The sequence below is a fragment of the Panthera pardus genome, unplaced genomic scaffold (genome assembly GCF_024362965.1).
Source record: "Panthera pardus isolate Hobbes unplaced genomic scaffold, ASM2436296v1 HiC_scaffold_3, whole genome shotgun sequence".
Lineage (NCBI taxonomy): Eukaryota > Metazoa > Chordata > Mammalia > Carnivora > Felidae > Panthera > Panthera pardus.
Genome location: NW_026526876.1, coordinates 16,225,582 through 16,239,422, shown reverse-complemented (window position 1 = coordinate 16,239,422; position 13,841 = coordinate 16,225,582). Strand labels below are relative to the sequence as shown.

At 61.0% G+C, this 13,841-nt stretch overlaps 1 protein-coding gene across 3 annotated transcripts in view; it reads right to left on the bottom strand.

Moving 5' to 3' along the window:
• Positions 1-2,962: 2,962 nt before the first annotated feature.
• CYTH1 (cytohesin 1) overlaps positions 2,963-13,841 on the bottom strand; it is a 79,758-nt gene continuing 68,879 nt past the window's right edge. For 2 of the 3 annotated variants that reach the window (XM_053893370.1, XM_019466046.2), the window contains exons 10-13: positions 12,341-12,419; positions 8,947-9,018; positions 8,146-8,300; positions 2,963-4,719 (exon numbers count right to left, since the gene is read on the bottom strand). In XM_053893370.1, the coding sequence (XP_053749345.1) occupies positions 4,641-4,719; positions 8,146-8,300; positions 8,947-9,018; positions 12,341-12,419 (385 nt within the window). In that variant the 3' untranslated portion in view covers positions 2,963-4,640. The remainder of the gene's footprint in view (positions 4,720-8,145; positions 8,301-8,946; positions 9,019-12,340; positions 12,420-13,841) is intronic. The other variant, XM_053893369.1, reaches the window with a different exon arrangement.

Genomic DNA, 13,841 nt, shown 5'->3' with positions numbered 1-13,841 from the left:
GTGAGGCGGACACACAAGCTCTTGCCGGATGGTGCGTCCCCACACCTCCCGAGAAGACAGTCTCATAACTGAGAGGTTACGACCGGGAGGGCTGGTTTGTCAAGATCAGAGCTCCGGTAAGGGAGTAGCATTTCTACCTCCCTCAGAAAGCAAAAGGAGACCCCGCTGATTCCTAGGAGATAAGGGGATTAGCAAGTCTTCAAACAGGTGCCATGGGAGCCTCGGGGACAGACTAGCTCAAGCACAGAAGAGAAAGGATGATGTCAGGTGCTGTGTGGCTCTGGGGGAGCCGGTGGCACCCCCCCCCCCCGTGGCACCGCACACCCAAATGTGTCTCGTGATGCCATTAGGTCCGCGTGTCTGAAGAAAGAAGGGCTTCGTCTCTACGGCCCCGTCTACGCGGGGCGGCCTCTGTCAGGGAGACACCTGCCTTGGTTGTGAACAGCCCGTTCCTGCTGACGGCTGGCGAGCCGGGCTGAGGCGCGCGGGTTCTGGGGACGCGTCCCGCTTACCCTGCCGAGCGCACAGGCAGCCAGCCCCTTCGGCGAGGCGGAGACCCAAGCCGCACGGGGGTGTCCCGTGTTCGAAGCTGGGGTCCGCCCTGCCAGCGGCAGGCACCCAGGAGCAGCCCCAGGGCAGCTAGGACGTGCTCCCCGGGAAGGCCAGGGGCCGCTCCAGCCCCGGCCACGTCGTCACTTCTCAGAAAGCATTCTCTGCCTTAAGTTCTCAATCGCATCATCGTTTTTTGAAGTTTATTTATTTATTTTGTGTGTGTGCGGTTAGCACGGAGCCCGATGTGGGGCTCGATCTCAGGACAAGACCGTGACCTGAGATGAAATCAAGAGTCAACCAACTGAGCCACCCGGGCGCCCCCTTAAATTTCTGTTTTTTTTTTAAAAAAAAAGATGGAGCTTATAAATTCAGATTGATGTTACGGTAAGAACAGAATAGACAAAGGGTCAAAACGTGGCTGCTGGGGGCCAGCGGGGAGGGAGGGACGGACAGGGGGGAGCGGGAAGCACGTCCAGGGCAGCGAATGTCTTCTGTACGATGCTGTAACGATGGCTACAGCTCATCACGTCTGTCCAAAGCCACAGAGGGAGCCCGAGGGCACACTGTGGGCTCTGCGGGATGCTGATGCGGCAGTGGAGGCCTGTCAGCTGTAACACACAGACCCCCTGGCAGGATGCGGATGGGCGGGGGGCAGCTGTGCCGATGCGGGGGCAGGAGGCCAACGGGAAATCTCTGTACCGCCCCCTCAGTATCACTGCGATCCTAAAACTGCTCTAAAAAATACCGTCTATTAATAAAAATAAAAGTAAGAAGCAGGGTAAGTGAAAAAAGCAGGACCGGGTCGCATGACGGACTGCGCCCCTGACCCTGAGCTTCCTGGCAACCCAAGTAAAGAGCAAAACAGACCCCACGTCCACTCTGCTCAGGCCCTCCTCCGCCGAACCCCACCGGGCAGAGGCAGGCACGGCAAAGCCCCCTGCGTTCGTGGGGTCTGGGCGGCTTTTCAGAGAGGCTGGCCCAACACCCGGCCCCGCTGGGCTCAGCCAAGCGGTCGTGGGGGGCTGGGGGCTGGAATCGGGACGTTCTCGCTACCCCCGGCAGGGTCGGGTCACGCCTCGCGCCCTCTGGCCCTCGGTCAGGCCAGGGCCCTTGGTGACGAAGGCCTAAAGAGTGGTGGCCCCCAAATCGGCCGGTGACGGAGCGGCCCCGTCCGGAAGGGCCTCTGGCGCAGATCCTGAAGCTCTCTGTGTGCAGGACCAAGTGGTTCCTGCTTCCCTGTGGTGTTTACGAGCACGGAGTGAGGAAGGCTCTGGGGGACCCTGCCTGGGCTGAGACAAACCACCGTACAATTTAAATGCAGCGTGGTTACGTAAAACTCAGCGAGCTGTGGGTGCCTGGGTGGCTCAGTCGGTCGAGTGTCCGACTCTTGATTTCGGCTCAGGTCGTGATCCCACGGTTCGTGGGTTCGAGCCTGCGCTGGGCTGTGCGCGGACGGCACGGAGCCTGCTTGGGATTCTCTGTCTCCCCGCCCCCCTCTCAAAATAAATAAACTTAAAAAAAAAAAAAAACCAACCCAAGACTCAGCAAGCCGTACAACGAAGAGCGTTCCTTCCCCAACAGAAGAGAGTCAGCGCAGCGCAGGTGGTGATGGGGAGTCCAGGGACATGGCAGGGACGTGGGGTGGGGTGGCTGGGCCGGGGTCTCCGGGAGGAGGAGGACATCCCGGGAACAGACGGGGGAAGGGCTCCCACGCAGAAGGGAGGGCGCCGGCGGGGGCGGCCAGGCGGGAGACAGCCGGTCCAGCGAGGAAGGGGAGGGAGGGCCGGGCTGTGAGCAAGAGGTCTGGGATTGACGGAAAAGGGCGGCGCCGGCCCCAAGCGCGCAAAGGAACGCTGGTCTCTCCGAGACGCCCCTTGCAGAGGACCGCGGCGCACGGGTTTAGGAGACGCTACCTGCTCCAGACGCCCGCAGAGATCGAGAAGGCCTGGAGGCGAAGCGCCCCAAACCCGCGAGAAGCAAGGACGGGAACGGGAAGGCGCTGCTGTTTCAGGGAAAGGACCGCCAGTGAGGGGCAGGCCCGGGCCCGTCCGTGTTCTGGGCGGTTCCGGCTCCCCGCGACTCTTCCCCGGTGCCGCGTGGGCACGTCTGCAAACTGAAACACGCGACGTATGTTCCACCGGCCAAAGGCGCATTTCTCGACCTTAGCTCGACGTTGGAGGTTGGTCCCTTGTTTCTCTGAGACAAGAGGGGGCAAGCGGTGAGCGGTCTCCTGCAGAGCACAAGACAGCGCCTCGCCCGACTTCCCACGTGCGTTACCGCCGGACCGCGGACAGACGGGACGGACGGCCGCGCGCCCGAGGTCACTCGCCCCCCGCCTGGGCGCGCCCGCTGGCCACGGCCCTCCTGCTCACGGTCACCAGGGAAAAAAAGAGTCCGCACACGACACAGCTGCTTTGGGCAGACGTGGAGTTTATTCGCTGCGGTTCCTTGGCGCTCGTTTCCAATGCCAAAACAAAACAAAACAAAACAAAGAAACAAAAATACAAACGAAAGACAACTGGGATAATAATTATAAGTTTTTGGAAACCCTGTCGACAACTTTCAGTCATTTCTTTATATTTTATATTTTGACAAAACTTTTTTTTTAAACAAATACAAAATAATCTAAAAGGAGAAAAACTATACACGGATTATGTACACCTCTGATAAATAGACGAATACTGACGCAGGGGCCCCTCTGCTATCTGCCAGAACCGGGGCACGGGACCCGGCCGGCCGCGGGCATCCAGCCCAGACCCCCTTCCGCCGCCCTCACGAGCCCCGGTAGGACCTGTATGAAGTGGGGGGCCCCAGAGGGTACCCCGCCCAGCACCCCCTTCGTGCCCTTTTACGGAAGCGATTTCCACCGAACGGTGCCGGCGGAGCTGGGGTGGCGCGGCCCGAGGAGACCGCCAGCTCCTCTTCCGTGAGGCAGCGTGTGCACCGCCTGGTCCCCGGCCGCTTGGGGGCGCCGGGATGGCCCGGGCCAGGCGCCATCCAGCCCGGACGAGCGGCAGGAGCGGCCCCGAGAGTCCCTGAGAGAACAGCAGGACGACTGCCTTTCGTGGCTCCCTTCACACCGTTAAGTTAGGAGGGGCGAGGCCAGCTCCAGTTGAGGCCGGCCTCGTCACCCCTCGCCCCACCTGCCTCTTGGGGGACCCCCCCCAATATGCGCCCAGTGCGGGGCCGGCTTTGAGGCAGAGGAGCCAAAGACCTAAGGTGATCGGGGAAGACCCCCGTCCTCTAAAACGAGGAGGAAGGTCTGGGGGACGGGGAGCCACCAAGTCAGAAGCAGATCAGCCGGAACCTCGCTGGGGTCACCGTCCTCACAGTTTTGGTTACTGGGTATTTAGCTCAAGGAAAAGGCTGACCTTGCATCTTAAAGCCCAACAAGAAGGATTTGGAAAGAGAGAAGATGAGCGGCCGGGACCCTCTCCTCCCCTCGGCGCCCCCGGCACTTGGAAGGGAGATGCGGGCCGCCGCAGGCCGCGGGGCACGGAGTCCCGGCCGGGTCGGAGCCCTCGTGGCACCCGCCAGCCGCCCGGGGACCTGCCGCCCCGGAGAGGCCACCACGCCGGGCAGAACGCCGTGCAAAGGCGCTTTGTCTTTCTCTTTCTTTTAAAGCACAAAAATATATCTTTATAGTACGTGGCTTGTCTTCCGTTCCACTTTTTTCTCAGCATATACTAATATATCGGCACGTGTATTTTCGGTGCACGGTTGAAGGCTTCTTCACAGGGAGATAACCGAGAGGTAACCGCTTGGCTTCGAGCTCCGCTGTCAGACCTGCCGAGCGAGAGACCTGAAGGGGGCGGGTTTGCCGACGGGCGGGGCTCTGTTCTTTCCGGAGAGAAAGGCTCAAGACCCCCCCGCCGCTCGGGCATCCCCGCCCTCCCCGCCGGTGCCACCGCCTACCCTCTCCCACTTAAAAACAGACAGCGAGAGCTGAAGCCAGTGTCCATGAATCCGGGGTGACTCCCAGCAGGGGACGCCCCTGCTCGGCAGCCCGGCCCCGCCCGTGGGAGGACGGGAGACAGAGCCCAGGGCCTCGCACGCCTCGCACGCCGGGGGCCGCTCACTGCGCAGGCTCAGTGTCTTTTCGTGGAGGAGACCTTCTTCTTCCGCGCCGCCAGCATCTCATAGAAAGGGTCCCTGCTGATGGCTGCTCTGGACACAGAGAGGGGACAAAAGAGACAAGACTGAGAACAGGCCCGGAGACGAGCCCAGGCTGGGGCTCCTACAGGAGCACGGGTGCCCCCCGCCCCGCTCGACGGCCACCGCAAAGGCCAAGGCAGTGGGGCCAACCTCCACGGGGTCCACACGACGACCGAAGGGACGCGAGCTTCGAGAGAGACACACGGTGCGTGTGACGAGACGATTCTGGGGCGTTTCCTGCCTGTTTCTCCCTAGACTCATGGGCAGCACGGAACCGCGTTCCAGCCCAGGACGAGTGTGGTACCGGAGCTCCACGAAGACCGTGGGCGCCACGCTACCCAACCCGTCCATGGCAGGCAGTCTGTCCCGTGCACACCGACTCGACAGCCGCACAACTGGGCCGTCCACACCCTCGCTGGGCCCTCAGGGAGCGCCGGCCAGGCCTGCTCCGCTCTGTGTGCACAGCCCGGTGAGGAGGGAGCCTGTGTCCCGGCCCCGCCCCGGAGACACCGCGCAGAATGGTGACGGCAGGGCCAGCCCTGCGTCACCGTCACCCCCGGCTCGCAAGCAGGTCGCGGCACGGGCGTCCCGAAGCCTTCCGCGAGCGGACTACTTTCCACACGAGCTCGCAAGCCCCGCCGACCAGGGTGGATGACCGCGCGGCCAACTGGCTGCGACCTGTTCAACCGAGGTCACGTGTCCCTGAGGAGCGTCTCCACGGCTCCTTGGGGCAGCCAGAACCGACGGTCCCCGGCACGTGTCCCGAGGGCACTCGCCACGAAGGCATCAGTTAAAGTGTCGGGAGCCACGGCGCTCAGGCTGAGGGCCGCACGGCCGCCAGGAGCGCGGCTTCTGGAGTCGCGGGCTCAGTCCGAGCACCAGCACCACCCCGGTGGCTCTGGACACTGGGAAGGGCCTTGCTGTGTGCCTCAGTGTCCTCATCTGGAAAACGGGATGCCTCTACTCCCCAGGCTGCGGTGAAGGGTAAGGAGACGGCGCCCAGAGAGCACGAACAGTGTGAACCCTGCACCGGAGACGAGGCGGTGCTGGGCAGAGCGGCCCCGGGGAGGGCCTGTGTGCACGCTCCCTGAAGGGCGGAACGGTAGGCCTGACTTTGCACAACGCCCAGCTTCCCCGGCTGCAGTGCAGACTATCCGAAAGAGCAGCGCGGGGGAGGGCCGTGAGCTGCCACGGAACAAAACACGCTCCGATGCCCCCGTGATCACACAAGGGGTCCACAGCCCGTGGGCCACGCACACACGGGGGCGTGGGAAAACTGCAGAGGGCGCCTCAGACTGGCGAATCAGCTATCAGGACGACCGTCCATTCGGCTGAGGGAGTGAGTTGTATCCCTCACCTCGAACCATATACTAAAAATAAGTTCCATAAGGATTAAAGAATTAAGTGCTTTTTATAAGATGTACGGTAAAAAAAAAAAAAAAAAAAAAGATGTACGGTGAAAACAGCGCGCGGGATACGTGGACGAGGGCCACTCACTGTCCAGGACGCCCAGGGCACGGCGACTCCTCTGCCCAGACCTCAGTGGAGGGCGTTTAAGTGTTTCTTTAAATGCTGGTCTCACGTGTACCATCTAGTGACCCAGCCCTTCCCTGGGGCACCCCGTGCTCGCCACAAGCGGAGGGCTCTGTCTCGTTTCTGGTGGTGACGACCGAGCGTCCACAGGGACACTGGAGCCTCGTCTGCTGGGCGAGGGTCACACAGGGCCCCTGCAGATGCCACACATCGAGGGGCGGGGGGGAGAAGCTACCAGGGGCGCGCTGAGCATGCCCACCACAGGACCCGGTCTCACCCCCAGACGTCCCGGGAGCCTTCCCCATCACTCCGAAGGGGTGGGAGGCGTGCCCAGTCACCAGGGAGCCCGCCATTCACCACCGTGCCGTGGGGAAGCCGAGGTCTGGCGGGAGGGCAGGCGGCGCGCCCAGGAAGGCCTTCCGGGCCGACTCTGGGTGAGTCTGTCCTCTGCCCCGCCTTCACTCATCCGTTTGCTGTTTCACCCTGGCCCTGCCACCAAAGCAGACTCCAAGCTACAGTGCTCCCCCCTCAGGAGCAGGCTGTGGCCCGGGCGGGAGAGCGCCCGTCACAGAGGCCGTGCGGGGCTGCAGGGCCTCAGGTCACCTGGTCAGGGCCGCCCCCCTGGACTCCGGGGGAGTCACAGAGCCCAGTAACGGGCAGACTAAGGAAAGGGCCGGTGACGTCTGGCGGACCAAGCACCCGACGGGGAGAGCAAGGACGCGCTCTCAGAGGGAGCAGCCACACCGCACACGCGGGCACGATGGCCGTCTGGACAGGCCCCACAGAGGTCCCAGGGAGGGAGGAGGCGGCTCGCCACATGCGGACAGCCCTCGCCGCCGTCACCCCGCACCGTGCCGCTCAGCCAGGCGGGCAGAGCCGAGCCCGGGGCCGCTGCTGTCTGTACCTCCGTAACCCTGACAACCCTGTTCCCTCCCCACAGCGCAGCCGTGAACGGTGCGAGTCGGTCTTGGGACCCTGGGTCGCACCCATGTGACTCTGGGCAAATTACACGACCTCCACGGTCCTGTTTCCTCCCCTGTAAACGGGACAACGTACCACCGAGGGAGACTCACGAAACGTGATGATATTTTATCTCCACTGAGCTGCCGTCCTGAAAACGAGACCTGCTTCCTACGACGTGGGAGACCAGCTGGACAAATGGCACCTGTGCCTGTCAGCCCGGTCACCCGCCCCCTCCTCGGGTCTACGAGGTGCACTTTGGGAAGCCTCGGTTTAAGGTGCTCTCTTAAACACGCTGTCGTGGTCAAGCAGCTCAAGACCCACTGAGGGGCACCTGGGTGGCTCAGTCGGTTAAGCAGCCGACTTTGGCTCAGGTCATGATCTCACGGTTCGTGAGTTCGAGCCCCGCGTCGCGCTCTGTGCCGACAGCTCAGAGCCTGAAGCCTGTTTCGGATTCTGTGTCTCCCTCTCTCTCTGGCCCTCCCCCGTTCATGCTCTGTCTCTCTCTGTCTCAAAAATAAAATAAACGTTAAAAGAAATAAAAAAAAATAAAGACCCACTGAAAAGCAGCCTGGGAATTCCAGCTCTCACACAGGACCCAGGACAGAGGCGGGCGGCACTCAACAGCCGCAGCAATAAAGCATTTGAGAGGGGCACCTGGGTGACTCGGGAGCCCGAGCGTCCGACTCTTGACTTCGGCTCAGGTTATGATCCCAGGGTCGCGGGACCGGGCCCCGTGTTGGGCTCCTCACTGAGCATGGGCCCTGCTTAGGATCCTCTCCCTCTCTCTGTGTCTCTCTCTCTTTCTCTCCCCACACCCCCCCCCCACCACTTGTACTCTTGTTCTAAAAAAAAAAAAAAAATTAAAATTTGAAAAGTAAGTATCTGAGAGAGGTGAGAGCCCTTGTCAGGTGAAAGCAGGTCTATTTTTCAGATGCCACCTACTTGATGCATTTAATCCACTCGTCCTTCTCCTCGGGCGTTGGGGCTGAGATGCGGTAGACCGTGTGGTTCCCTTCCACCACCCGCCCATCGGCCTCGGTCTTACAGGCCTTGATTACTTGGTCTTTGTTGTCGGGGATGTAGAGCTCGAAGCAGTTCTGAGAATCAGAGAAGAGAGGGACAGAGCGACAAAGATCTGAGAGAGCTGCCCACCGACACAGAAACAACGTTACTTTACTCCTCAAAAGACCGTCCCGACCTCCGTAAAATATAGGCAGTGCGGATTTCCCTACGGGGAAGAGGAGCCTAGAGGCAGAAATCTGAAGAACGTAGGCTGCGCGTCAACAAGGCTGATAGCGAAGGTAGCAGCCGGATACATACACGTCTGTCCTGCTCCCAACAAACCGGAAGCAGGGAGAGCCGGACGCCACAGGGATGCGGTTTAGCCCCCGCCCCCGCCCCCGCCCCCAGACGCGTCGCCGGACTCCCAAGGAGAGGGATCTGTAAGGTACCCGAGGGGCCTCCCGCGAGTGGCCCCATCATGAGCGCCTGCCACTGCCTTTTAAGCAGGGACAATTCCATCCCTCGTGTGACACTCAACAGGTGACACTAAGCCACACGGACAGAATGAAGAGGTCACTTACTGACTCCTCTTTGGTTTGAACACGGAAGATAGTTTTAAAGGCAGGCCACGTTAGAGGAGCGACGCTACTTTTCAGTTCTAAGTGGATCTTTGCAATTTCAGTCCTTGGCAAAGGCCCGCCACACCTGTCCCTTGTGTCCCCCTGTCCCCCGAATACTCACTGGTTTTTTGGAGTCTTCCACCTCCCGGATACTCAGATTCTCTAACGGGATGATTCCCCGGGGCTCCTTATCCTGCAGAACAGAGACATGAAGTCCTTACTTCTGGCATCACAAGCACGAGCACGCATCCTACCGCATTCCTCACCCACAACTCCCCCGGCTCCTCTGCTCCTCCCCCGTGGCCTCGAGCTCACAGATCTGCTCTAGGGCCCACATCCTACGTTCTAGAATCAGAAAAGGGTCAGAAATGTACAGGTATGGGGCCCCCTGTAACCAGAGGCCTCTGCAAGGAGAACGCCCGGGGGAGGCTCCTGAAAGACTGAATGTGGCAAGAGCCCACGGGAGGCCCGCAAGCAGGGAGCACGCTGGCCGCTCCCACTCAGGAGACCACCCTGCTTCTCTGCCTGGCCCCCCGCCTCATCTCATCAGCCTGTGTTCCAGTGTCGGCAACCCCGGGAAGCCCTGGTCTCACTCCAGGTGCCCTGCTCGGTGCCCCAGATGCCAGGGGCCGAGCTGTGTGTATAGACTCACCCCCCGCCCCATCTTCCCCCTCGCCAGACTACACCATCTTCAAAGAGAAACCGCCTTCCTGACAACCCCACGGACATCTAAAAATGCACCTAAACTCCTGTCCGGAACAGGGCTACAACACCCCTGCCTGCCCTCCGCCCCAGTGGCCCCCCTCCAGCACTTCCCCTCTTGGCAAAGGCCGCCACACACACACACACACACACACACACACACACACACACACACACACACTCTCTCTCTCTCTCTCTCCCTCTCTCTCTCTCTCTCTCTCTCCCCCTGCCTGCCAGACATCTGCTGTCAACCTTCACACCTCCCTCTCCTGGATATCCAGCCAACTGACAGCCAAAGACTTCGTTCCAAGTTCAACAGTGTAGCCGGGCACCAAGCTCCTGCGGCAAATGTCCCTGAGACTCTGTGCACTCTCGATTTGCAGATCCAGGTTCCTTTTCTTTTCCAGGGCGTGACCCCACATAACACAGGGTGTCCTTGCACATGCAGATGCCAGGAATCCGGTACTGGGATCACCTTTCTCTGTCCTCCAGAACCGGCTACCTTTTCTCGAACTGGTTTAATACTTGTTTTTTTTCCAGATACTAGCTCTCTGACTGTCTCAACCTTTCCTCTACGATAGTGATTTTATTCTCAGCCGATCTGTTCTCTTTAAAGTTTTAATTTGCTAATACGTAAGTTACAAGCCTATGATTACACAGCTATATTCTAAGTACATCATCGCGATTCTCATTTGTTTTCCAGTCTGAACCTGGGTCGGGGGGTGGGGGGTGGGGTTGGACAGTTTGTGTTCCAGCCCCTTCCACAGTCTCACGAGAGCACGGTGAACCAAGGGCAGGGCCTCCTCAGACACCTGCCGAGCTGCAGCTCTCCTTGGGGACTGCGAACGCCCAACATCAGCTTGGGGCAGATATAATGCTCGTGGACGCACACCCCCGGTGGACAGTTTTCCCAACTGAGTTTACAGCCCAGAGCCTTCCCTGACGCTGCAGAGTGAGGCCCATCTTCTCACTCTTCCCACGTCACCACTCCCTCCCCAGTGTCAGACTTTACTGCTGGCCAATCACAAGAGGGAAACAGTTCTACTGGGTTTGCTTCTCTCAGACTCAGGGCAATGGGGAGGCAGCGGGGGCTTCACAGAGGCGCCCCCGCCCCCCCTCCCCCCACTACTGGATCCCGTCGCTGTTCTAGGTGATTCTGCGTGGAAGTTCTGCCCACCACGTTAACTGTGAGGCCCCCTCAGCGTCTGCAGAAACCTCCCTGCCTTCCGATGGCCTGGTGCAGTGCTGGCACGAGTGCAGGACTCCACGATGCTGCCAGTCAGCACCCCGAAGGACACAGGGTTCTAGAATCTCACTGCACCGCCACGGAGACTGAGCCGGTGCTCGGGCGTATCGTGTTCACACGCCTGTATGTGTTTCATTCTGAGCCGGAGAACAATGAAAAAATCTAAACACGACTTTTAAGATGTCCTCGGTCTTGAGATCGTTGAGGAAAAAGGCAAAATCTGGGCTGGGCGGGGGATGGGAGGGGACAGAGAAGAAGGTACCACGCTGTTCGGAGTGGTCCTTTGGGGGTGAAACAGGCAGAAGATGACTGTCGTAAGTGGTTCCCTTTCGGAACGAGTGCCTGAATCACAGGCTGATACACACTCGCCGTGTGAGAAGCTACACCCGTATGGCGTCCACAGTGAGGGAATGCCACCAAAGGAAGCCACCTGGCAGCGTGGCCAGGAACGTGCCGGGGCCGGGGCTCCTCCTAAGCTGTGCACCCGGGACTGTCATTTTCCATTTAAGTAACGCTTGTTCCGCATTTGCTACAAAAGACACTTCCTCGTCCTCACTGCCGCAGGAGGGTCAGAACAGACACCGGCTCTCCCCAACTCAGCTGCCCTGATTCATCCAAGGCACAGGTCCCGCCAGAGACGTAAGAGAGGATCGAGTTGCAGGTGGGGAGCTGGGCTGGGCCCCAGCCGACCCGCCAGGCTTTCAGGGGGCTGCATCAGAGGGAGCCTCAGAAAAGATCTTGTTTTATGATTTTCATTCTCATAGGCTCTTATTATAAGAGACTTGAGGTGCGTGGGTGGCTCAGTCAGCCGGGCGTCCGACTTCAGCTCAGGTCACGATCTCACAGTTTGTGAGTTCGAGCCCCGCGTCGGGCTCTGTGCTGACAGCTCAGGGAAGCTGCTTCGGATTCTGTGTCTCCCTCTCTCTCTGCCCCCTCCCCCCACCCCCATGCTCTGTCTCTCTCTCAAAAATAAATAAACATTAAAAATTTTTTTAAAAACTTACAGGTAACACGTATTTACAGTTATTATTCCACTCCCGCTGAAAACCAACAAAACGTGCACGCTTCAAGAAAACTTCAGTTTAAAGCTGCACCAGCCCCCCCATCTCATTTCACTTTCTCCTCTCTTAGGCCTTTCGCTCCTGGATCGCCTCTGCACAAAGCAGAACATCTGAATTCTCCACAACGCCATTTCCTTCACCTCCCTTTCGAGGAGGCCACAAACTCTTCCTTGGCACCTGACCCAAGTTCCCTCTTTCCAACCCGGCCCCGAACCCCATTTCTGACGCCGTGTGTCCTGTCAGGCTGCCGCCTGCCCCTCCGGGCTTCTCCTGCCCCGATCCCGGCGGGGGGACGCGGGCTCCGAGCCACACCACCTTCGCCGAGACGCCCAAAGCGTCTTCGGGGCCCCCGGCTCTGGGGTCCGTCCCGGCTCCCCCTCCTCTTCACCTCGGGTCCCCTCGCGCCCCCTTCCCCACGGCCGCCTCCAACCGCATCGGACTAGAGCGGCAGCGGCCACGCAGGCCGGGCCCACCCCTGGTCCCACAGCCGACGGGCAGACGCTCACCGTTGTGTATTCAAAGTAGTAAAGGCAGTTGTCGGTCAGAATAAACCAGCGCCTTTTCCAAGTCTTGACCCTGCCACCTGCAGAGCACAAAGAGACGCGTGAGGCCGGCAGGCCGGAGCGGGCTCCGTGACGCACGAAACCCTCCCCTCGAAGAGCGCGAGGGAGGAGGCAGCGGGGGCAGGCGCCGGGAGAACACGGAGGCCATGGCAAAATTCACACCCGTGACAAGACACAGAGCCAGAACAGAAGCGCCTTTCACAGAGTGAAAGTCCGTGGGAGCAAAGCAGAGCAAGCAGGTCGGGGGCCCCCGGAGAGGAGCTCGGGACGGCGGGATGAGAGCACGGCTTCGGGGAGGGATGCCCGGGCGAGGAGGACACGCAGGGCGGGCCTGACTGGGCCGGAGACGCGCCAGCAGGAGCCCACCGGCGTGGCGGGGACGGGCCAACAGAAGAGAAAGGGGGGAGAGGGGCAGCCCCGGCCCGAGCTACACTGCCAGGTCACCCGGCCCGGGGCACACGTGGACACACGTGGACGGGCTCCGCGGGAGGGGGCGGGAGGGAAGAAAGGGGGACTCAGACGTGTTAACCCCTTCAGGGTCAAATCTACAGGCTTCCTGGAACGTGGAACTCGGACTCCCGTGGTTTCGCCCTCTACCCCACCTTCCTGATCCGAGCGAGCTTCTACTCTGGCTTCCCAGCGTCTGAGGGCTGGTGTCCTACCAATGGGACCTCCCCAGAGTCCTGGACCAGCCCAGGCGCAAAAAGCGCTCAAGGACCTCCCCAGCCCGGGCTCCCCGCCTGGAGCTCCAGACACGACGGGCTGGAGGAGGGGCCGCGGGCCAGACGGGCGCTAAGAGCAGCGGCCGCGAGCGCCCAGGGGCCCCTTCACCCTCCGCGAGGTCTCGGTGAGACCGCAACGCGGGGGCCGCGATCCTACGCGGAGGGGGACACTCGGGGGCGAGGCTCAGCCGCGAGCGGTTTCAGTGAAGCCACGTGTGCGCCCCTCGCGGCCGTGAGCCGAGCCCGTCCCAACCCCGCCCGCGTCGGGCAAGGGGCGGCTTTCTGGACGCGAAGCCCACACGAGTCAGGCCAAGGCCTTCTCGCGCCGTGACACGCGTGCCGTTTTGGAAGCACTTCCTGCCGCCCCAGCAGCACGTGCTCTTGCGGAGACTCTGCCTACAGAGAACATCGCTCCCCCGCGCCTCGCAAAGGCCTCTGGGGTGCAGAGCTCTCCTGCCCCTCGCCAGAGGCAGCTGAGAGCAGCGTGCCTGTGAGGCTGTGCCGCCAGGTGCGAGGACGCTTCCCGACGGGGCGTGAGCACTGCCCGTCGTGTGACGGGCACGACGCGCCCAGCGCTGGTCCCGGCATCAAGCGGGACTGTGGGGCTTTCCGGTCCCTCTTCCGGCTCTGTGTGGGGGCCCGAACCCCGGGGAGGTTAAGGGACCCATCGCAAGGCGCCACGGTTCTAAGCGGCACAGACCCAGCTTACGAAGGGCTCTGCC